Source organism: Peromyscus maniculatus, chromosome 18 (assembly GCF_049852395.1).
Source record: "Peromyscus maniculatus bairdii isolate BWxNUB_F1_BW_parent chromosome 18, HU_Pman_BW_mat_3.1, whole genome shotgun sequence".
NCBI lineage: Eukaryota > Metazoa > Chordata > Mammalia > Rodentia > Cricetidae > Peromyscus > Peromyscus maniculatus.
In genome coordinates this window covers 2,151,697-2,176,717 of record NC_134869.1, presented here as the reverse complement: position 1 = coordinate 2,176,717, position 25,021 = coordinate 2,151,697, and the positions used below count along the sequence as shown (strand labels likewise).

Here is a 25,021-nt window from a genome sequence, read left to right as displayed (position 1 = left end):
ACACATTCCTCTGGAGTAGGAAGGGTGGGACCCTATCTCCTGCACCCGATTTACTGGTGCTAAACACCTTTAGAAGGCAACCAGTAATTTTGTGTTTCCCAGCATGTACTGCATACATGTTCCATAATCTTAACAAGTCTAGCAGTAAGTATTATACACCTGTGGAAAATCTTGAATTTCCTTGTCTGTAACTGGAGTGTAATAGGACACATATCAAGGGAATTTTGTTAAAGCTGAATAAGTTACCATATGTGAGGCTCTTAGAACAGTGTCTGCACACGGTGAGCACTATTATGTGATACTGAATACTTGGTCTCCTCCTTGCTACTGACTTCTATTTTTACTACAATAATTGTAGTTTTATCTCTTGCTTGTATTTGCTGTGGTGTCTTAAAATAGATTTGCCTATCTTAAAATAGATCTGCCTGTCTTAAAATAGATCTGCCTACCAACAATCTCAGTCACTATAATCCATTTCAGTACACATTATCAAATCATTGTAAGGCACACATTCTTGTACAAAGGTCTTGAAGACTCATTCTTTACTCAATAAAGAGCAAAGCATTTTTTCAGCCACCATCCAATGGTCCCAGGTTCATTTTCTACCCCACTCCCCCACTGCTTGAACTAAACCAAGCTACTACCCTGTGCTGTACACAGTCATTCTCTTGGAACTTCTTTCTTCAGTCTGAAGTATTTTTGCCAATTTGTGTCCTGTATGAAGTTTAAATCTTACTAAGTCTAAAGTCTTAGAGCTGAAGTTACTTTCTCTGTTCTCTCAACTGTCAAGAAGAATGTATTTAATCCTAAGGAAAGTTCAAGTCATTCCTTATAGCACAAAACTCTGCATGCAAACATGTATACACACACACACACACACACACACACACACACACACACACACACACACACACACACACCCCACCCCCTTCTGTAGATTTCCTGTATCTGATTCTCAATTCTATGACCTTCTTCACCTAGGTTTTAGTTTCTGTACCTGGCAAATGTCATCACTACGTGTCTTGCACAGTCTATTGAAAGACTTGAAGTAGGATAAGATGCTAGTAGGCTTGTTGTACATAGCTTTTGAGAGGATCAGAAACACGTAATCAACTAGTAGCATATAGCTAGTATTCATTAAACAGAAGCTGTTGTTACGTTCCCTTCATAATAATTCCTATTATTAAGGTAGGTGGGGATTACAGGTGCACACTTGTAATTCCAATACTCAAGATATGAAGCAGAAGGATCCCAAAGTCAAGTGCCACATAGGCAGACCCATCTGACCCAGCTTAAATAAAAAGAAAAAAGGAGCAATATTTATTTCTGAAAACAAAACCCCATGTGTGTGTATATATGTAAATACTTGGGCATGACAATAGAAAAGAATGAATTAGTTGGATGCCTAGGCCTACACAGAATCTCACTGAATGTATAACTTCATCTGAATGTGACTGTGAACCAAGGTTTGGTCTTCCCCAGTGACAAGGCCAATGCTATACAAAAATACTTATTTACTAAAAAGGTACAGTACAATTAAAACTCAAAATTGACTAATTTCTAAGCCTGTAATTCTGTGGTGGTATTATATAAAAATAAACTTTAAATAGTGTAGGTTCAAAGCACCAAGTCACTGATTAGTGCAATTTCCTTTTAGTGATAAATGAAAACCATTATTTGAAAACTACACAAAATCTAACCCTTCGTCCTCAGCTTGGAATAATATTACTCAGAGTTCAGACTGTGTGCTCCAGAGAACACATCATTTCAACATTCATATATTATAAAGATATGTGCCTTAAAATAGCATTTAACACTGAGCAGACAAATCTGGCATATACTGCAGAGTTGTGTGCTCCCATTTGAAGATTTAGCTAATAAAGTAACAGACTGGCTTTTAAATAGGCCAAATGGCAGTTTACTACAATCCCCCCCTCTATAGGGCACAACTTAATTACAGCACTGAATGAAGAGACACTAGCGCACCTCCTCACGTCAACGCTCTAAGGACTTTCCTCTAGACACCACGGCCTTCGCTACTCTAGAGGCGCACATGCAGTAACTTCCTTACCACAGCCAAAGATGATTTCAACATGAATCAACAGAAATAGTTTCTAAAGTAGGTCATCACTATAGCAACCAGTGGGTGGTTTTGCATACTCCCATCACAATGACCTACTTTCTAGTCTGTGCTAGAATAGCTTATATAACTAGTATTTCTAGTTCTGTCTATAAAATAGTCTGAAAAAGGCCATGGCGAGATACAACATAATCTCACTGCTACTGAGAACGAGGCATTGTGAATTCACATGTGCACGCCAGAAGACAGCCATCTGTTGAACCACTGGAGCTTCCACACGGTCTTATACACTCACCAGTGGAAACTACTCTTAGAATTTCTAAACCAAAACTATACAGAGTTGACCCTACAGAGCTTACTCTAAGAATATAAACTAAAATCATTAAAACCACATCAAGAACATCTCCTCTACATATGAAATAAAAGATAAATTTAGAAAAAAAATTAAAGATCTGGACCTACTATTATAAATTAAAAAATGGAGTTTCTCAATCATACCCCAAAGTATTTTATTAGAGATTTTAAAATTATAAATTGCAATTTGCATTTCTAAGTATGGAATAAGGTTTTTATATATTCCATTTTTAAAAACATTCTAACAAATTAGTACTTTCATTTAGTCTGTCCACTGTGATGCACATTTTCTTCAAAGACAGTACTTTAGCATTTAATACGATAAAATGTATATCATACATAAAATGTATATTCTGTACTTGTTAGGCTCAAAATTAAGAGCACAGAGCAACAGACTCATATAAGGACACGAAGTTAATTTTTATAGTAAATACTTTGTTTAAAATCGTAAAACAAAATTTATAGATATCCCCCTCAGACCTCCCCCCAGAGAAACCACTGAGGCAGAACAGGGCTTTAGTGTGGGTGCTCAGGCATGTCCAAGATGACCACGGGTGCACTACAACAGCTGAACCCTTGCACAGCATGGTCCACTTCTCAAACCTCAAAAATCAAGAAATTAAAGAAGTAATGAAGGAAAATCCAAAGCCAGGCTTACAGTGCACACTTAACACTTGTAATTGCGGTACACAGGCTACTGATACAGGATTTAAATTCAGTGCCTACCTGAGAAACACAGTGAAACCTTGACTGAAAAAAAGACATTACATAATAATTTTAAACTTAAAAGCTGCAAAAACAGATTGGTGCAGTTGTGTCGCTGGTATCTTAAGCAAGAGGAGCACTATTGTTACTGGTGATGGGATTCCCTGGAGCACTAAGGAAGCTTCCCTAATGTGCACAGGTAGTAAACACGTAGAACAGTGTTTTAACACCTGGTGGTTTGACGGTCAGTGAACTGAGGCTTCCGTTCAGAAGATGGGAAAGTTTTTACTGGGGTCTAACGGGAGACAACACGTTACTGTGTGAGGCAGCACGAGGACACCACTCACTTGTGGCCTCTCTGCACCAGCCCCCCAGCTTCCTTCAACCACATTAACAACCAAAATGCCTCTGAGAACCTCCAAAGTGCCTCCTGAGGAGTGACAGCTGATTTATGAGAGGGGTTCTAATGTCCACAGAACCTGGAAAGGACCTGACCATGCACGTGACACACAGAAACACATTACAGTCTGCTATGGTGGAAGGTAACACATGTAGCACAAATGGGTAATAGTGATAATCAATGAAAATCAGAAGGGAGAAAACACTGCTTGGCTTTTCCTCCTTCTCTAAGGCAGGAAGACATTAAGTTTCCAAGGATACAGTGATGGTAGAGGAGAACCTTTAGGATCAACACAATTTAATAGAGGTAGAGAAGGAGAAGAAGAGACCTGGATTTTCCCACAGGTTTATTACTTTCCAATGTCCAGACAATTCCTGACATAATCACCAACAAACAAATCACCAAACAAATTAAGTCATGAGAAGGATTTTAAAGGCTTGACTCACTAGTCAGTGAAGAAGTATGATAGGGAAGGAATATTTGTTACAGGTCTATTTTGCAAGTTGGGATCTCATGTACATTTTCCAAAGCTCAGCTATGAATTGAAACAAAGGTTTTCATTTGGGGACAGTGAGGTGGCTCAGTGGGTAGAGGCACTTGCTACCAAGCTTGAGGAACTGAGTTCAATCCCTGGGATCCTCACGGTAGAAAGAGAGAATGGATTCCTGTAAGCTATTGTCTGGTCTCCAAACACAAGCTATGTAGTGCATGCTGGTGTATGTGTGCAAGTATGTGTATATGTGCATGCATGTGTGCACACACAAATAAATGTTTAAAAAAATTAGATTAAAAAAAAAAAGAATTTGAGCCGGGCATGGTGGCGCATGCCTTTAATCCCAGCACTTGGGAGGCAGAGCCAGGCGGATCTCTGTGAGTTCGAGGCCAGCCTGGACTACCAAGTGAGTCCCAGGAGAGGCGCAAAGCTACACAGAGAAACCCTGTCTCGAAAAACCAAAAAAAAAAAAAAAAAAAAAAAAAAAAAAAAAAGAATTTAAGGGATGGAAAGATGGCCCACAGTTAAGAATTTAAAAGGGATGTGTCTGACTCCAAAGCTGTTCTCTCCACATTATATAACAACTACTTTTCTATAGCATATGTAATAATACAGTGAAGAGACTAAGTCATCTTATCCTAATTCTATTTTTGTGTCTACTTAGACAATTCCAGACCTCTAACCTAGAGGTCTGCCTAGGCAACACATTTGAGGTTTCCATGGTCCAGATGTATTAACCAAAATAATTAATGTAAATCAAAATAACTAAAGAAGGTATATGTCAAAATAATTGTCATGTCATATCTGAAATAATTACTATGCTCTGCCAGGAATGACCATCGCAAGGTTACTCTGACCCTTATCTAACTTTGATATAAATTATGGTCATTGTGGCTTTTGTCTTTAAAGATGCTGAGCTTGGGCAGCAAGAGACTCTGAGGCACGAGCCTGCTCTTCGTCACTGGCTAATGAAAAACTCATATAATTTTAATTGCCTTGATGAGCATGGCTGTTGTCTGTATTTCTTACATGGTTGCAATAACATTTTAGAAAAACTAACCTGACAGCTCTCTACAGCGATAAGATGACTAGAACAGCTTTCTCTTCCCTCAGGTGGGGGATGATCAGCACTGTATCGGCTCATTGTTTCTCACTGTGACAAAGTGCCTGCAGAAACAACTTAGGAGAGGAAGGCTGCGTTTGGGCCAGCATTCCACAGATCTCAGTCCATGTGCATTTTGCTTAAGTTAGAACATCACAGTAGACAGCATGAGGTAAAAAGCAAGTGAGGCAGTAAGGACAATGTCTGGAAAAGAACTATCTTTTCAGGGCACACCCCACCCTACTCCATGATGTACTTCTTCCAGTTAGGCCACATATCCTAGTCTCTACCACTTCCCAGAAATTCCATCAACTTATGAATCTATCAATGGACTAATCCATTTATAAAAGAACGTCATATTCTAATAGCCTTTCAATAGTGTCACAAGCCAGAGACCAACATCTCAATACCTAAGCCACAGTGGGTGTCAGGTAAATGGAGAGTGAAGAACTTCAGTCATGTCAACAAGCTACACCCAGACTGCTGAGGCATTTCTACTCACAGAAGAAACCTGACGTGTGTGTGTGTGTGTGTGTGTGTGTGTGTGTGTGTGTGTGTGTGTGTTAAGTTAGGAAAGAATGATAGGTGCCAATTAATCAGGATGCTGAAGCAGGAAAGGCAATCAGAGAAAATATTATGTCTAAATCAAGAAACCTCATGAAAGTTGAGAGTGGTGGGGAATGTGTTAGTGGAAAAATGACTACAATAAGCATCATACTTTCTAAAATAATGTGTATGTCCCTCAAGTTTTACCATTTCAAAATGTACTAAAAATCAATGCCAAATGAAGCCTTTTACTAACCTTGTTAACAGTACATTGGGTTAAGATACTCTAACAGGAATAGCTAATAAACTGACAAATAAGAGTACTGAACATTTCTTAAAGTAATTCTCTGGGCTGCTCTAAAAGCAGGTGCTAGAGTTAGCATTAGCCTGAGGATTTCTACAAAGCCCTGGAAAACTTGAGCTTAATCCAGGTTTGGGAAAACAATAAATAAAAGCCTAAGGCTCATCAGAGTAAGGAAGCTAATAATAGACCCTCTTTATCCAGTCAGAGCTCAAAAAAGCTTCACTCCCAGTTCAAATGTAAATATAGTAAATATTAAGTCACAGAATAAGTCAGCATAAAAAAACAAAACGGCCTATTTCTTCCCAGTCTCAGAGAGAAGCAAAATTTACCCTTGAGTGGAAAGCGTGAAACAGCAAGTTTCCAGTGGACAACAGCAGCATCGGCAGAGTTAAACACACCAACGCTGTCAGCCAGTCAGTATCCTGTGCACTCTGTGGGTTTTGAAGTTCTTTTGTATGTGTGAGTGTGTGTCTGTATGTATGCATGTATACCATGTGCTTGCCTGAGACTCATGGGGCCAGAAGAGGGCACTGGATCTCCTGGAACTGGAGTTACAGATGGTAGTGAACCCCCATGTAGTGCTGGAAACTGAACTTGGGTCCTCTTTAAGAGCTCCAAGTGCTCTTAACCACTTAGCTGTCTTCTCCAGTGCCAAGAAGACCACTTCAATAAGACATTTTTCCTAATCCTATAACTCCAGTCTATATAAAAAAAAAAAATCAGAAAACCCAAACTTAAGTCTATTCTACAAAATATAAAAACAATATTCAAAACCATGAAGGTCATAAAAAGTAGGAAAATCCTGAGAAACTGTTAGAAAATAGATGAAGGAAATATTTAACTAGACTCAATGTCATACTCTGTATAGAATTATAGAACAGAAAAAACAATAGTAAAATCTGAATAATGCCTGGACTTTAGTGAATAATGTAGAATCTCAGTTTTGACAAAAAAGATGTATTAATATTAGAGAGAGCTGGAGATAGAAAGCACAGGAGTTTTCTGCATTATTTGGCACATTTTCCATGTATCTAAAATAATTCAAAGAAAGTTTTATTGACAAATATCTGCCCGAGAATGTGTCATCTCATTGAAAATTCAAGGAATTGGGCTGGAGAGATGGCTCAGTGGTTAAGAGCATTGACTGCTCTTCCAGAGGCCTGAGTTCAATTCCCAGCAACCATATGGTGTCTCACAAACATCTATAATGAGGTCTGATGCCATCCTCTGGCATGCAGGCAAACATACAAACAGAACACGGTATACATAACAAATAAATCTAAAAAAAGAAAGAAAGAAAATTCAAGGACTACGTGACAGAAAACACTTCAAGCAAAGCAAGCATTTAGAGCAGTGTCAGTTCTGTAGCAATCTAAGACAGCTAAAGTCTATCTATGCCTCTCTGTGACACCCTCAAACATGAATGCAATGACCCCCACCCCTCCACAAACATGCACGCACAAATAACAAATCCTTTCAGATTCTTAACTTCAATACATGCTACAAAGAAATCCCATCAAAAGTTCCACGAAAAATCAATCACAAAATAGAGGAGAATCACTTGAGTTGCAAAATAAGAGATCTGAAAATAATTAAGAACTTTTTAGAACTTATAAAAGGTACCAAAGAGAAAGATTTTGGCAGATGTTTGGAGAAGAAAATCAATAACAGAAAACAGAGATATGGAGAGGGGAATGTGAGGCCATGGGAATAATAATTTATAAAAGGCTCAGATCTGAAAAATAATAAAGACGCACCTAAAACTTGTTGAATGCATCTTAAGTGGTACTGTAGTAGTCAGCTTTACCTCACCACAACAAGATGTCCAAGACAACTACCACACTTTTGGAGGTTTAAGTGTAGACTGAATAGCCCTCTGTGCTATGAATCACTGTGGGACTGTGGAGGGACATGAGTTGGGGCTCGGAAGAAGAAAGAATGAGAGGATGAGTGTGGACCTACATTCTTCCAGGACTTCCTACTAGACCCCTCCTCCTAAAGGCTCTACCACCTCACAACAGCACCCGCTTGTGCGCCAAATCTTCAGCCATGGAACTCGGAGGAGCACACAACCCAACGTCTACACCACAGCAGGAAGGAAGGACATACATCAGCTTAAATACTTACTAGGAAAGAAGACTTTAAATTAAGTTAGAAAAACAGCAGGAACCTCTAAAAAAGTAAAAAACGGAAATTATAAAGATGTGAAAATAGAACACAAATTCATACTAGAAAAAGGTCAAAGGTATCATATGAAGAAAGTAATATAGCCAGGCGGTGGTGGCACATGCCTTTAATCCCAGCACTTGGGAGGCAGAGGTAGGCGGATCTCTGTGAGTTCGAAGCCAACCTGGTCTACCAAGTGAGTTCCAGGAAAGGCGCAAAACTACACAGAGAAACCCTGTCTCGAAAAAGCAAAAAAAAAAAAAAAAAAAGAAAAAAAGAAAAGAAAAGAAATATAAACAGTAATACAAAAGTAATATACAAAGTATGGTAGCTCATGCCTACAATCCCAGTATTTGGGCAGTTGAGGCTGGACAGTTTTAGGCCATCCTGGGCTACAGAGTGAGACCCTGTCTCAACAACAAAATAAAGAAAAACAAAACAAAATAATATAAACTTCTAGTTAAGAATAATTAAGAAAATAAGAGGGCAAAATAAGCAATATTAAGGAAAAAAAGGCATAATCTCAGATACGGATGGCTTTAAACTTTAGAAGATAGTGTGGAGAAATTTTATGCAAATTAGTTAAAAATTTAAGGGCCTGGGGGAGATGGTTTACTCAGTAGTCATGAAGACCTGAGTTTGATTTCCAGTATCCATGGAGAAGTTTGTCCCAGTGCTGTGTGCCTGCAATCCCAGTGCTGTGGAGGTGGAGACAAGAGGATCATCCAGTCTAACTCGATAAGCTTCAGGTTCAGTGAGAGACCCTGTCTCTGGAAAACAGTTTTACAGGATGCTCAACATTGACCTATGGCCTCCATATGCAATCAATCTCTCTCTCTCTCTCTCTCTCTCTCTCTCTCTCTCTCTCTCTCTCTCTCTCTCTCTCACACACACACACACAGAGTCCATGTAGACAAAAATGAAAAACTTAAGATGAATAAGTTCTTTACTAAACATGACTTGAAGAAATGTAAAATTTACCAGAACAGACTCAAGTGCAATGAGAACATGTGAAAGATCCTAACAGCTATGAAGAAAATCAAAGTCGGGTGCTGGCACACAGAGGCAAGAGAACTGTTGACAGACTAGACCAGTGTGGGCTATAGGAAGTAGGGGCCAGCCAGGGTTACATAGCCACGCAAAACAACAAGCAAACAATCAGAGCTGGCATGGTAGTGCATGCTATGATCCTATTACTCAGAACGCAGAGACAGAAGGACCAGGAGTTCAAGGTCAGCCTGGCCTGCATGAGACCATTTCAAAAAAACTGGGGAAAATTTTTAAAAAATCAATAGTTAAAAAATTACAAAGAAATCATAGCTTTATAGGCAAGTTTCTAGCAAATATTCAAGGAATGGATATTTTAAATTTTACAGAGGTTCTTGTTTCATACAGAGGAAAGATTAAAAACTAAAACTTTCTTATTCCTCTATGATCTCAAAAAACAACACAGCTATTTATAATCTAGAAATCATATCCTTGTCTAATTTTAGACACTCCTGCATTGTGACTCCCAAAGTCAGGCTAAAGCAAGTGTAATGTACACTTCTAGGCTTTAGAGGACTTACTATAACTAAATAGCATCTGCCTAACGTGCTGAAGAACATGCTGTCCTAGATCTAAGTCTAATGCTTTCTGTAGTCTGACTTGAAATTGCGGGCTTTCAGATTAATAATAATAATAAAAATATTCTACTTTTAAAAATCCATAACCAGTTTAAGTTGGTTTATTGAAGATTTGACAAATGGCCAAGATCTTATAATGAAAAGTTCTTCATTAGGGAAATACAAATCAAACTACAAAGAAATATTATTTTTCCCTAACTAGAGTGCTGTTATCAAGAAGATAAAAATAACAAATTCTGGCAAGGACAAGGAAGAAGGGGCCTTTCGTGGACTGAGGCAAATGGCCATTGCACCAAGAGAATAATCCAGCTATCCTGAGATGGTATGTGGGAGCTGAAAAGCTGGTTCACAGAGTATAGAACAGAATGATGATGGCTACAGAACAAAGCGAGGAAGGAGAAAGGAATGGGGGGGGCGGGGGAGGAAGACTGGAAAGCAGGTATCAAAAACCAGCTATACAGAAGGAACAGCGCTAGTGTGGAGTTGGTGGTCCATAGATTATCATAGTTATTATATAGTCATAAAGAGCTAAAAGGGAAGAATTTAAAGGTTCTCAACATGAAGAAATAATAAATGTTGAAAGTGATAAATATGCTAATGTGATTTGGTCATTACATACTGTATGCATGCATAATGATTATATGCTATTATCATGTCATTTAATTTTTTAATTGAAATAGGCTGGCATAAAACATTTTACAAAACAAAATAGAGCCAATGAGACACAAAATATAAAGACATAAAAAATATCTAACACATTAAAATGGATTTTTAAAAGGAAAAAAGAGAACAAATCATCAATGTATTCAAAAAGATAACAGGTGAAACATTTTCTAGACTGACAAAAGATACTGCCACATAGGTTCAGAAAGCCGGACACATCGATAAGGAGTTAATAGAGTAATACACAAACTGTCGCTTAAAATATTGTACAGCATCAGAGAAAGGGAATATTGAAAACCAGACAAAGATAGTATGTTGCCCTCATAGAATTAGTATTGGGAGCAACAGTTGATCACACACATCTATTATGCAGGGGAAAAAAAATAACTGCATCTTGTAATACTCCACCACAGTGTAAAAAAAGATGGGCTCTGGTATGGATGGAAAATTGATGACTAATGCTAAATGCTTGATTACTAGTTTGTGGGGCAAGCAGGAGAATTTTTCAGAGATAGGGCCTTGTCATGGGAAAAGGACTATTAAGGGGGACACTTGTGACCTGACCTCGTCTCCCTCTTGTGGCTTCCTAGACGATGTAAGGTCACTGACCACTTTGCTCTAACACACATTCCCTTCCATGCCATTTTACAATGACCTAGGTCTGATCCATGGGGCACAAGAACCATGACCTGAAATGTCTGAGACCATGGTTATCAAATGCAAAAGCACAACTTTCCTTGTTGAGCTGATTCTCAGTGTCCTGTGATGTGATGGACTTGACTGCAGCATCTTCAGACAAAAGATCCTCCTAGATTCCCTAGATCCTCCACCACAGTGAACTCTAAAGTCAGTCCAGATAAACAGAAAGTGATCCCAAGTTTCTATGCGAGGAGGAATAAAGAACAAAGAACATGCTAAATATGGACAGAAGTCATCCCTGGCCTTATAAATAATGAGGAGCCAAAGTGACTACAAACATGTACACATCAGAAGGAGGTGAATCAGTGTACAATTTAAATGTATTTTATTACCCAATAAAGGGACAAATTATTCATTAGCTGCAGACATGGATCTATATGCATTTGATAATAAACAGTGAATAGTTAAAATAATATATACTTTCCAAACTAGTAGAAAGATATTAATAAAATTTAAATCAGTGAAATTAAAATAATAGAGATAAAGCAACAGAACAGGAATGGCAAAAAGAAAACATGAAATAAGATGATTGACATACAGCTGCAGAGATGGCTCATCAGTTAAGAATACTTGCAGCTGGTTCAATACCTAGCACCTACATGGCAGTGCCTAAGTGTCTGTAAACCCAGTTCCAGGGGATCCAACACCCTCTTCTGGCCTCCCTGGGCACTGTACACACATGGTGTATGGACATACATGTAGGCAAAACCCAAACACATAAAAATATATAAGTAAATAATTTTAAAAAGATGAATTACATAAATTCAAATACCTTAGTAATAAAAAACATAAACAGGCTAAAGAGGGGCTTTAATCAAAATAAAAACTATTCAAACAACTAAAAAAAAAGTAAAACCTTGCTATTCATAAGATATAAAACACAGGCCCTAGAAAGGCTGAAAAATAAAATATGAAAGTTTGTTATAAAAATACCAAAGAACTTGCTATAGTGTTATTAAGTTCAAAATAATAGACAGCAGGAAAATATAATTGCTTATATATACAACTATAAATCCTAATATAAAAGCAAAAGGCTTCAATTTGCCAGGTAGAAATATTTCTAATATTATAATGTCAAATGCATAAGGTACCAATTGACACATCTTCACACAGAGACAGATCCATGACTAGGGATTTTTACTCTGATAATAACTGACTGAGGTGGCTAATCTTCATTGCCAATTTTGACATCGGGTGTGGCCGTGAAGATGATGATGAAGACCCATAGGAGATTCTATCCCATGGGCTGGGACCTAGGCAGAATGGAAGGGAAAGAAAGTGGTGGCATTCCCACCTCTCTTGCTGGCTTTCCACCGTATGAACTGCTCTGCCCTGCCCCTTGCCATGGTGGACTGACACTTCTGCAACCAACTCCTCCCTTAAGTTGTTTCTGTCAGGATTCAGTCATAACAACGAGAAAGTAAACAATACACCGAGATAAGCACACCAAAAATAAGTGGAGAAGATTTGGACAACACATGAACAACTCTGGCCTAATTGGAAAAAAAAATTCAAGCATATCCTCCTTAGGAACCATAATGTGTGTGTGTCTGGAATATATAAATATATTTCCATATATAAGGTATACATATAAGATATTTTATCTGAGTGTATGTTAGACATTGAAACTCAAAACATTGTCAAAGAACTGAAATAAGGCATAGCATATTTTATAGCTTCTTATATTTAAGCTCAAAAATAGTATCAAAAAGGTAACTGTACTGTTATAAATATTAAGTATATAATCAATGTTTCTAAATCACTAATCAAAGGAAACAAGTATAATAAACTTTACAAAATAATTTGGAAATTCTTAACAGTAAAACTCACATAAAGAGAATGTGAGCTACAAACTGTAAAGTCAAGGAAAGGAACACTTACTACATAATGCTGACCCTAGAAAAATGGAAAAGCCCCTTCTCTGCCCCCTCACTGCCCTCCCCTCAGGAAACCTCCCATGTGGGCCCTGTTGTACAGTGTGACTCCTTCATGCCACTTTTAAAATACAACATTTGGTGCTGACTCAGACAGGCTCTCCTCGCAGTCTGAGAGGTGCCTGCCACAGCCCGACTTTCTCACCTAATGGAGCCCTGGGACTCTCCATCCAACACTGACAATTGCAATCATGTGGCTCTCCTTCATTTTGGCTGGTGACCTCATCATGATTTCTCGTGAGCTCCAGAGAGTCTACTTGGATCTACCTCAAACAGCATCTTGCCAGGTCCAAGAGGTGCCAGACGGTTCCACAGAACCTGAACAGCGAAGGACGCAGACAGCACCCTAGTTTTCTCAGGTCCCCCAAAGATGATCAATGCCCGCAGGCCAGCAGGAAGCAATCTTGAGAACATGGTGCCCTCATCCCGCCTCACCTGCTACCCCTTTCTAACGCCTCATCTTTTTATAATAAACAAAAGGGAGGAATGTTAGCATTCAGGCATCTGTACTGGCCTGTCCTTAGGGTCCTGACAGGATAGACCTCAGCTGCAGCCACCAAAAGTACCCCGTGTGTGCATTCACTACGTTTCCTTATAAAAGGAGGGCCTTGCCCACCTCCCATCCCTCTCTTCCTTCGCTCTCATCCCCAGGGACCGGTCTCTGCCCCCTTCTCTGCCCCTTCACTCCCCTCCCCTCAATCAACCTCCCATGTGGGCCCTGTTTAAAAAAAAGAAAAAGAAATAATTAAAAATTTATGATAAAAAAGAAAATGAAAGGGCAAAATGAGTATAGATGATATATACATTTAAGTCAAACACATAAAAAAGTCAAATGTATTCCATTTTAAATAATAACCAGGTGATTTAGGCCAGTCTTGGCAGTGAAACAGAAATTACAACAGATATACAGAACTCCTTCCGAAAGGCAGCTAAGAGCTGACAGACGGCAGGGAGTCACAAACTAATGGTGGGCAGAGCGTGCAGTCAGCTTCTGCCCTGACAGGGTGCCGATCCCAGAGGACCTGGGCTGCTGGCTCCGCCGGCTTCACAATGCAAGGACAGCGTCAAGACTTAGGACCAGAGTAGACATGAAGTCTAAATGAAGACTTTGGAAACACTAAGCCAACAGTGCTAAAAGCCACACATACATAGTAGGGAAGGGTGAGGCAGAAATAAACCCGCCTCCACACTTTATGGTGAGATTTCCTTGGCTCATGGGGGAGGGGTAAGCTGGAAAACATTGACCAACTCTAGAGTGGATTTGCAGCCCAAAATTTAATTTTCAGTGTGCTGCAAGAAAACTTAGAATGTCCTGGAATGGAGTAAGTAACTCTACTACCTCTAAGAAGTTTAAACTCTATCTGGTTTAAACATTTTCTGTACCGCTGTATGTTTCCATATTTTTTTCAAAGACTATATGAAAATATTCAATGTGGCTATGGGTTGGGTTTACCTGTAAAGGAGCAATCATCCTTGATAGCAACAATGGAATTTAAGAGCGGACACAGCATTTTTAATAAGCTGAAAATAAACCCAGCAACATAAAGGTCTATCTTCATCAAAATAGCCTTCAATAATTAAAAAAATACGTAAGACACATTTTGACAAAACATTTTTCTTCAAAAGTTGTCACTGAAGGAAATTCTAAATTCTATGTTTCAGGCTCAAGTAAAAAGATCACAGATGATTATAAGGTATGCAAAAAAAAAAACACAAAGGAAAGGAAAGCACTGGATCCATGCCTTCCAAGTACTCACCCTATAGGAAGAAATAGTTACAGAAGCACCCAACACACTATGAAGAACTGTACATTATTCTGTAACTATAAAATCTCATCTAATTACTTCCACAGTGAAACATGGTATTTGGGGCAACTCGAATCTGTGCTCAGGCCAGGTTACTCACATTTGGTTGCAAAATAAACTCTTCTTCCCTTTGAGGTGAAAGCTATTTTTATGACAAATGCAATATTTAAAGCTCCCTGTCATCTTATAATCATAAGAGGGAAACCAAGAATACATGAGCTTCCATTATTTCTTTTTTCTTTCTTTTTTGAGATTAGATTTTTCTTTGTAGCCCAGGATAGCCTCAAAGTCTCAACATTCCTTCCTGTCTCAGCTTCTCAGATGCTGGGTCTATGTATAGTCTCGACTCGTTTACGAAGTAATGTCAGAGAGTAACTGGCAGTCTGTGAATCCCTGTCTAAATGACCTGGAGCTAATCTCTAGGTATCTGCCTGTTTCCACACAGGAATGGCAGGGAGACTGGAGATCCAAACTCAGATCCTTATGAACATCTGAGCCATTTCTGCAACCTGATTTGAGGCAAAGTCTCATCTGGCTCAGGCTGGCCTCAAACTTCCGATGTTGTGAGGATGACCTTGAACTCCTCATCTTGCCTCCAATTCCCAGGTGCTGGGATTACAGGTATATGCCACCATGCTTGGCCTTTTTTTTTTTTTTTTTTTTTTTTTTTTTTTTTGGTTTTTCAAGACAGGGTTTCTCTGTGTAACAGAGTCCTGGCTGTCCTGGAACTTGCTTTGTAGACCAGGCTGGCCTTGAATTCACAGAGATCCTCCTGTCTCTGCCTCCCTAGTGCTGGGATTAAAGGCGTGCACCACCACCACCCGGCTTTGGCCTTCTTTTTTTTTTGAGTAACATATGTAATATAAGCCCATATTTATTTCCCTATTCAAACTCTATTTCCCACTCAAACTTCTACCTTTAAATGTACATAAAGAGATAACGGAAATATTTAAGATGTAATTTCCAGTTGAGGGATCAAGTTTTCAAGCCTCTTCGTACTATTTTGATTTGCTTGGTTTCTGCTATAAAGAAATATCATTTTTTTTTTTAAAAAAGTCATTGTTTTAAAAGCCCTAACATCATCTAAATCTTAAGACTATTTAGAAATCCAAAGACTAGCCAGAATGGTGGGTGGTGTATGCCTACAATCGAGCACTCAGAATGTCTAGGGCAGGAGGACTGCCACAATGTCACTTTGGCTATATAGTGAGACCCTATCTCAAAACAAACAAATGAACACCCTGCCCAGTATGCAAAGAATAAAAAGAAACCTAGAGAAAAGGAAAGTAATCTACAGCAATTTCTGGGGCTCAAAAATGTCAAAAAGTGGTAAGTGAATGGTGGTCGTCAAAGAGTTAAAAATGCAGTTAATTCCAAACAATTAAGACTAATGTGGCCATAAAAGTTTAATGTAACTACTGAAAAATATTCTAGAAATAAAATAAAACATAAATGTGGAGCTAAGATGTGGAGACAGAAGATGGAAAAGAGGGTAGAAGAGATGGCTCAGAGGTTAAGAGCACTGACTGCTCTTCCAGAAGACCTGAGTTCAATTCCCAGCAACCACATGATAGCTCACAACCACCTGTATTGAGATCTAGTGCCCTCTTCTGGCCTTCAGTCAAACATGCATACAGAACACTGTATACATAACAAATAAATAAATCTTAAAAAAAAAAAGATGGAAAAGAAAACATGTTAATAGGTTTATTTTATTGAGGGTAAGGTCACAGACACTGCTTCTTAATTGTTAAGATAAAATTAGATTTAAATATACAGTTAGAAAATTAAAGTAACCACTAGTAAAACAAAAATAAAAGAATATAAAATTGTTAATCTACCAAAAAAGGCCAATAAGGATAAAATACACTTAAAAATAGAATAAGAAAAAATACAGAGGGAAAACATAAGAATAAAATTCTAAAGTCAGTGATAACAATAAATGTAAAGGGATTATATTTTGCTGTCAAATATTAAAAACTCAAAGCAGATTATTCATCTATGGTATAAAAGTCACACAAGCTGGACCTGGTAGCACAGGCCTGAAATTAGAGCTCCTTGGAAGGCTAAGGCAGGATTTCTCTGTGTAACAGAGTCCTGGCTGTCCTGGAACTTGCTTTGTAGACCAGGCTGGCCTTGAACTCACAGAGATCCTCCTGCCTCTGCCTCCCTAGTGCTGGGATTAAAGGCGTGCACCACCACCACCACCACCCGGCTTTGGCCTTCTTTTTTTGAGTGACGTATGTAATATAAGCCCATATTTATTTCCCTATTCAAACTCTATTTCCCACTCAAACTTCTACCTTTAAATGTACATAAAGAGATAACGGAAATATTTAAGATGTAATTTCCAGTTGAGGGATCAAGTTTTCAAGCCTCTTCGTACTATTTTGATTTGCTTGGTTTCTGCTATAAAGAAATATCATTTTCAAAGTTCAAAGCAAACCTCAGTAACTTAGTGAGATCCTATCTCAGAAAATCAAAATGAGGCTGAGGATGTAGCTCAGCCATATAGCCTATGTTTTCTGCTTGTAATCCCAAATACTGCCTGCAACCGCCTCCACCCAAAAAAATGTAGCAGAAAGAGGAATCATCATTTAAAAGGAAAAGGAAAAGCAAAGATAAACTAGATAAATATAAACAAAATTATTCAAAGCCAAAAGTACTCAATAAAAGAAATAAGGAATAAATTACAGAAGGATTTGTAAGCCACAGTCCATAGGATGAATGCATATAATCCACTGTTTGCTTCTGTATGGCTTGTAAACTGAAAGTCATTTATATATATATATATATATATATATATATATATTTTTTTTTTGGTTTTTCGAGACAGGGTTTCTTTGTGTAGCTTTGCGCCTTTCCTGGAACTCACTTGGTGGCTCAGGCTGGCCTCGAACTCACAGAGATCCGCCTGCCTCTGCCTCCCAAGTGCTGGGATTAAAGGCATGCGCCACCACCGCCCGGCCATTTTTATATTTTTAAAGGGTTGCATACAAATACAAAAAAGACCCTACTTAAGGTTTACACGCCTAAAATACTCACTGTGTAGTCCCTTTAAGAAAAAGTTATCGGGTTTTTTTTGGACATTTTGTATAACAGGATCAACTAAGACTGGAAAATCCATAATATATAGAAATTTTGCTCACAGTCTAGAAAGTCTAAGATCCAGAGACCAACATCTGGCAAGTGCCTGCTTGCTTTATCATCCTATTGGAGAAAGTGGAAGGAAAGACACTTGCATATGCTCACACAAGAAAGGAAACCCATTTTAATATCACAGCTCTTATGTTCTAATCTCTCAACTCTGTGACACAGGATTAAATGTACAACACCAGGACATTGGGGAACACATTAAAACCCAAGCAGCTGCCAACTTAGCCTATATACTCTAGGTTGACAAAAGGTGTAAGATAGCATGATTCATTAACTCACTGATTTACAGAGGCCTCTCTGTGTTAAGGAAATCAAACTTTAATCATACATACTTTTATCACTTAGCATATCCAATATGTTTTCTTTAGCATGTTAATATTGGCATGTATAACTTTTCTATATTAGACAGTTGAATTTACCAATTTTTTATTGTTTTCAGAGATATATGTTAGAAAGGGGTTTCCACTTTAGCTGTATTTTGTTTAAATATCCTCCTACTTTTGAGTTTAAGTCTTCAAGAAATTAGCTTTCCCAAGACCTTCTGTGACCACGAGAAAATGACCAAACTCTAACAGCAAGACAGCAGAGATCAATGGAGGGAATTCCTGAGGTGTTGAGGTGTGGGACAGAGAGAGGACAAAAGGAGGAAGATGAGCAGAGCAGGTGACAGTGCTTAGGAAGACTTTGAAACTCTTCTTGCTGCAAAGACTCAACCTGCCCTCTGCTGAGCCCCTGAAGATGAAGTCCAACCGTCACACACCTCCCCCACCCCCCACTATTAACCAGCAGAGCCTGGGGAAGAATACACACATTATCATCTCTGCATCTGTAGTCACCTTAGCTCTGGGGTAAGGCAGTGTCCTGTCCAGCAAATACTGCCTTGCTACAGATAACCACTACCTCTGGCCCTGACAACCTTTCCACCCCCTCTTCAGAGACATCCCTGAACCTACAGAACAAGGAAAAGGAGACCTTATAAAATGGACACTGCTGAACTACACATTACCCAACTCTTCTGTATCTTAGATTAAGATACAATGTATCCAGCAACACCTCCAAATTGTTACCATGTGACCTTGGATATTTCAACATACATTGTCATCTCATCTAAAAACAGCAATAACCCACCTTCCTCCTTCATGTCTATGCTCCAAACAGGGCATAGTGCCTGTGGTATATGATGCTGACAGAGCTTTTATCTTGCTGAAGACTTGACAGGTTCTTAATATTACCCATCAAGCAAGAGACTGAGTTGCTTTTCCATATCATCAAGTATCCTTTTGTTTCTGGCCTAGAACTAGTAAGAATGAATGCTGGATTTGATTAAGTGTTTTCAACATCTCTGGAAATGATTTTTTCTTTGATCTACTTACTTATATTAACTATTATCAACAATTTATATGAGTGTATTTCCAGTACTGAATTATCCTGCATTCTTGAGGTGAGTCTAAGGCATATTTCAAGTGTTTATATTCTATTTAACAAATCTTCATGTGGTTTCCTTTCATTTTCACTGTGTTTGGGAACCATTTTGTGTTTAGGAACCATTTGTATAGAACTTAACCTGTACTTAAAACTTAAGACAGAACCCTGTAAGTGCTGCTGTTTCTTCTGGGTTCACTGTTTTAGAGAACAGATTTTGAGGCCCGCACAAGACCTTTCAAGATCTGGCTACTAACACTCCTCCTGGAGAGAGAGTGGGGGTCACAAGGATCATGAGGCCCCTCACCAGGGCCATCCTCTTCCTGAGGATATAAAAGAAGCAAACAAGTGATTGGGGTGGGACTTCCTACTGACATAGCTATCTGAGTTGACCATGCTCCTGTAAATAAATCCAAAACACTCATTGGTTCAACAGGCTGGATCTGGATGGGATCCTTTCCTTGTCTGTCAGTGCCCTCCTGAGAAGTCAGTGGATGTTACTTTATATCTCTCTGGGAAGTCGCTCAACAAACCTAACTACGAAACTATCTGGACCCTGGGCCTCATGCTTTTTGTGAAGGTGATCCTTTTTATATTACTATTATTTATAATTTTATAGAAGGTTGTTTTGTTTGTTTGTTTGTTTGTTTGTTTGTACTCCACTGCATCCTGTCCTCTAACTTTCAGCAATTTTTTTTTTTTTCTGGACAGGGTTTCTCTGTGCAACAGCCCTAGTTGTCCTGGAACTAGTTCTGTAGACCAGACTGGCCTCGAACTCGCAGAGATCCGCCTGCCTCTGCCTCCTGAGTGCTGGAATTAAAGGTGTAACTGAAAGTCATTTTTATATTTTTAAAGGGTTGCATACAAATACAAAAAAGACCCTACTTAAGGTTTACACGCCTAAAATACTCCCTGTGTAGTCCCTTTAAGAAAAAGTTATCGGTTTTTTTTTTTTTTTTGGACATTTTGTACAACAGGATCAACTAAGACTGGAAAATCCATAATATATAGAAATTTTGCTCACAGTCTAGAAAGTCTAAGATCCAGAGACCAACATCTTATCATGCTAAGTAATGACAAATAAAATAGAAAAGCAGCTAGTAAATCTAAGACACAAAAAAGAAAAAAATCCAAATGCCTATTTGCAACAAGAGACCGAACAATAACTGTATTAAGAGTTTAAATGTGCTATATATTACAGTAATACATATAAAAACAGAAGTTGTAGATTAAAAATAGACATTTGAAGAAAATATGAATATAAAGTTAAATAAAGTAGAAACCATAGGGTTGAAAAGTATGCCAAAGATGATCTATATGTTTCCTACTGAAATCATATACTAAGAAGGAAAAATGGGTAAGCGTGTAGGCACACTTGTAGCTTTAGTTATTAAAATTAAGAGGCCTTATATGTGATAGCTTCAATTATGTGGTTAATGTTTAAATAATAAAAGTAATGTATTCACTGAAAAAAAAATTTAATTTGTTTTCTGAGATTGGCTTTAATACAGTCCAGGCTGAGGACCACCTTGAGTTTCTGATTCTCCTAGCCTCTTCCTCCCAAGTGCTGGGATTATTTATAAGCCACACCTGGCTAGCAGGTTTTCTCAGTCATAACTTTAAGGTATGCATTAGTATCTAAGTTAAATAGAGTAACTGCCTCATCCTTAAACTCTAGATCTAGAAAGGAAAATTAAACCAGTATTCATCAGGTGACTACTATAGTCGATATGCTATGAGGAATGCAGACCCCACCCCATCCTGTTTCCTCAGTTCCTTTAGGTCCTCACACTCAGCTTTATTTTCCTATTACACACACCCCTGCACACACACATTCTGTCTTCTACAGCAGAGACTTTGGTTTATTTCCTGCTGCAAATCCCCTAGGAACAGAGCCTTCTATGAATAGGAAGAACAGCAATCAATTTTTGAGTAAATGAAATTGTAGCTTCTCTTCAGGAAGGTACAATCTGCTAAATGGAAGAGAGAAATGAATACCTATTACACCTCTATGGTCTGAATGTTGCATTTCCATCCCCACAAACTCTTTGATGAAACCTAATCTCCAATGTGATGGTATTATGGGGCAATCAAGTTAGGAGAACTCTACCCTCATGAGTGTGATTAATCCCATCATCAGACCTGTGAGAACCTTTTCATCTCCTCCACACTGTAAGAATATACAGAATATGCCATCTATGAAGAAAAATGCCCCTGCTAGGTATCAGATCTCCTGGTGCTTTCACCTTGAACTTCTTAGCCTCTGGTGCTGCGAGAAATGCATGTCTATTATTTGTAAAGGACCCAATCTAACGTGTTCTGTTATAGCAGCCCAAACCAGCTAATGATACCAAATATCCATTAACAAAACAGTACATCCTAAGAATGTATAGGACGCAATACTAAACACAGTGTAAGAGTTCAGAAGACTGCAACATCCTAGACCAGATAATGAGGGTATCACACAAAAAGTGACGTTTGGGCTGAGTCTTTTTAAAGTTCACAGTTTAATGGTTATTTAAAGGTGCACAGACATAACTTTCAGGATGTTTTTAGACCCCTGTGCCATAGCTACTCACTCCCAACTTCCCAGTTTCCCCAGGACTAAGTCACCACTAAACTGCGCTCTGTCCCTGTGTATTTATTTGCCCATTGTATATACTTCATATAAGCACAGCCATATGATATATGAAATCCTAGGACTAGCTTCTTTCACCTAGCATGCTTTCATGGTTCACCCACATATCATACAGCATGCATCAGTATTTCATTCCTTTATGGCCAACTAACAGCACGAAGTCCAGCAATCAGCAGATGGACATTTGGGTTTCATCTTCTCACTGTGGTAATAAAGCTCCTTTTGTTCTACTCAGCCCCATAACCAATTTGCCAGACCATTCTGTACAAGCCGTTTTCACCTTGTATCTAGATAAATACAAGTGTCCTAAGTGGTCTTCTCACTTCTTGTCTTCATTCCCCGATTCAGTGTGTTCTCAGAATCACAACTAAGAACATTTTTCCCAACTTAAGTCAGATCACGTCACTTCTCTGCTCATAACCCTGTAATCATTTCCACTTCACTGTGAGCAAAAGCACAGACCTTGGTAAGCGCTAAAGCTCTGTTCACTTGGACCTATTACAACTCCGACCTCATTACCCACTACTTCCCCATTCACTCTGCTCCGGTCATTCTGGCTGGCTGTTCCTTCCAAAGGTCAAGCACATTCTCACCTCAGGGCCTTTTCCTGGAATGTTCTTCCTTTAGATAGCTGCATCTCATCACTTCTTAACCTGCTATCACGTTCCCCACCATTTTTACATCCATCAACGTTTTCCCCCTGGTTCTGAGGACTGAACCTCACACATACTAGGTGAGTATTTGTCAGGTGAGCTATATCCCCAGCTAAGTAACAGTATTTTAAATTGGGGCTCCATCCTATTCCTATATACCTCGTCTCTTTGCAGTACTTCTCATCACCTATAAGACTACAAACACGTTTTCCTTTCTCAGACATATGCCTGAAGAGGACAGACTTTGTTCACAGCTCTCTCCCTCACATTCAAAGCTATGCCTGGCAAATACGCTATCAATAAATCTGCCAAACTAATGCTCTCATTTCATTCCGCCGCACGACCATCTATCCTGTTTGTCCAGGAAGAGCTTATAAAATGTCCCGAGGGTTTCTTCCAGTGTGGATTCCCTAGAAGGATTATACTTTGCCTCGAAAGAAAAACTGTGCTTTATCTTGTCAACCACAAGGAGGAGTTGAGGAGAGAGCTGAGCAAAGAAATCAGGTAATTCTTTCCCTTGCTTTTCCTCCTCTAACCTCAAGGGGGAAGAAAGCTGGATCTGGAACCGGCTATAATAAATGAATGGTTTTTCTCCACATTATGCGTTACCTAGACACACACGTCAACAGTAAAGATTACAACCCTTCCATAGGCCAAAAAAATCAAGGCCTGGGAGTGTTTAATTCCTCTACTTCACAAATCGGGGAAAGAGTTCCCATCAGCACAGACATAACTTACGATGAAGACCAAGGTGTCCAGGTCGTCAGTAGGCTCTCCTATTAAGTCTGTACTATTTAATATGGACCCCAGCTACAATTCTTACACCGTGTACGCAATTCGGTCCCTGGACTAAACCAGTTCTCAGATCTGATGCTAACTCCTCAACCCCCGATTCGTGTACACCAGGACCCATTTCCCAAGCGCTTCGGACTCACCGCCACCTGTTGATGCCCACGTTGGAGGAGCCGGCGAACCAGGGGTCGAGGATGTAGACGCAGCGGATGGTGTCCGCGCCCTGGATGCACTCCTTCAGGGCGGGGTTGTCGTGGAGCCGGAGTCCCTTTCGGAACCAGTGCACGGCGTTCACCCCCATGCCCGGGGCGCGGCGGGTCACCCCGACTTCCTTTACCGAGAGCTTCAAGGGAGGGAAGCCGGGCTCATAACCGACACCTGCGCTTCCAGGAGAACCTCCGCACGCGAGGAGTGGGGAACGGACGGCAGAGAGGGGACGGGAGGAGGCGACGCCGGGGCCGGGCGCGGAGGCGGCGAGCGCGCAGCTGGCAGATGAATGGAGGCTGCCGAGGCGCCGAGGTCCACGGGCGACGTCCTTCAGGAGCCCGCGCCCGCGGCCAGCGTCCGGAGGACACGCATACCTTCCAGGGCCTGCGACCCCCGGGGCGCAAGCGAGCGCGCGGGGCTCGAGCCGCCACGACGGCCCGAGCTGGCCGCGGCAGCCCCGGGAGGCTCGTCACGGAAACCTCGCCCTTAGCGAAGGCGGCCGGCGAGCAGGCGGCGGCGCGTCCCCAGCGCTCTCCACGGGCGGACACGAGCTCCCCGCGGGCGGCGCGCGACGCGGCCTGTGCGCCCCGGAGTGGGCCGGGAGCTCGGATCGCGCGGGCTGGCGCTCCAGGCCGCTGGACGCTCGCCGGGCCGGTCACCGGTCCCGAGGCTGCCCGGGTGACTCCGCCGCGTTAGCGGCCCCCGCCCCGCCCCCGGCTCCTCATTGGGCGGCGCGCGCCCCACGTGACCACCGGCACCTCACGTTTCTGAAGTGTGTTTACTACGCCGGGCCGGGACCGCGGCGGCCGCCGCGGCGCCGGGTGTTTCCGCGCCGGCGGGGGCGGCTCGGCGCTCGGGAACCTCAGTTCTCGCCTGGGAGCCGGGCTCGCCGCCTCTGCGGGTCTCCGCAGCCCCAGGCCGCGGGCGGGGGAGGCCCCAGGCCGCGGGGAGGGGGAGGAGGCGTAGTCCGGCTCCCGGGGGCCGGGAGCTGCTTCCATTGGCTGAGGCGCGCCGAGACCCGGATGAGCACGGGGCTGCGGGGAGCTCGCCGGCGGGCGCGCGCGCTGCTGGGCACGGCGCGCGTGCGCCCTCGCGCTGTACTCGGAGGGGCCCCGGGCCGGGAGCGCGCCCAGGGTTCTTCCCGTGGGGTGGGAGGGAAGGCTGGGGCCGGTTCGGGGCCACCCTGGGAGTTAAGGCAGAGCTGGGTGAGAGGTCCGCTAGGAGAGCCACCGCGTGCTTCACTCCCACGTTAGCCGGAGTCCTCTGCTCTGGAAGGA

General features: G+C 40.8%; 1 protein-coding gene across 2 annotated transcripts in view; it reads right to left on the bottom strand.

The window, feature by feature from the left end:
- Cry1 (cryptochrome circadian regulator 1) overlaps positions 1 to 24,441 on the bottom strand; it is a 52,670-nt gene extending 28,229 nt beyond the window's left edge. For both annotated transcript variants that reach the window (XM_006986962.4, XM_076554453.1), the window contains exon 1: positions 23,681 to 24,441. In XM_006986962.4, coding sequence (XP_006987024.1) covers positions 23,681 to 23,838 — 158 coding nt within the window. In that variant the 5' untranslated portion in view covers positions 23,839 to 24,441. The remainder of the gene's footprint in view (positions 1 to 23,680) is intronic.
- Positions 24,442 to 25,021: the final 580 nt, after the last annotated feature.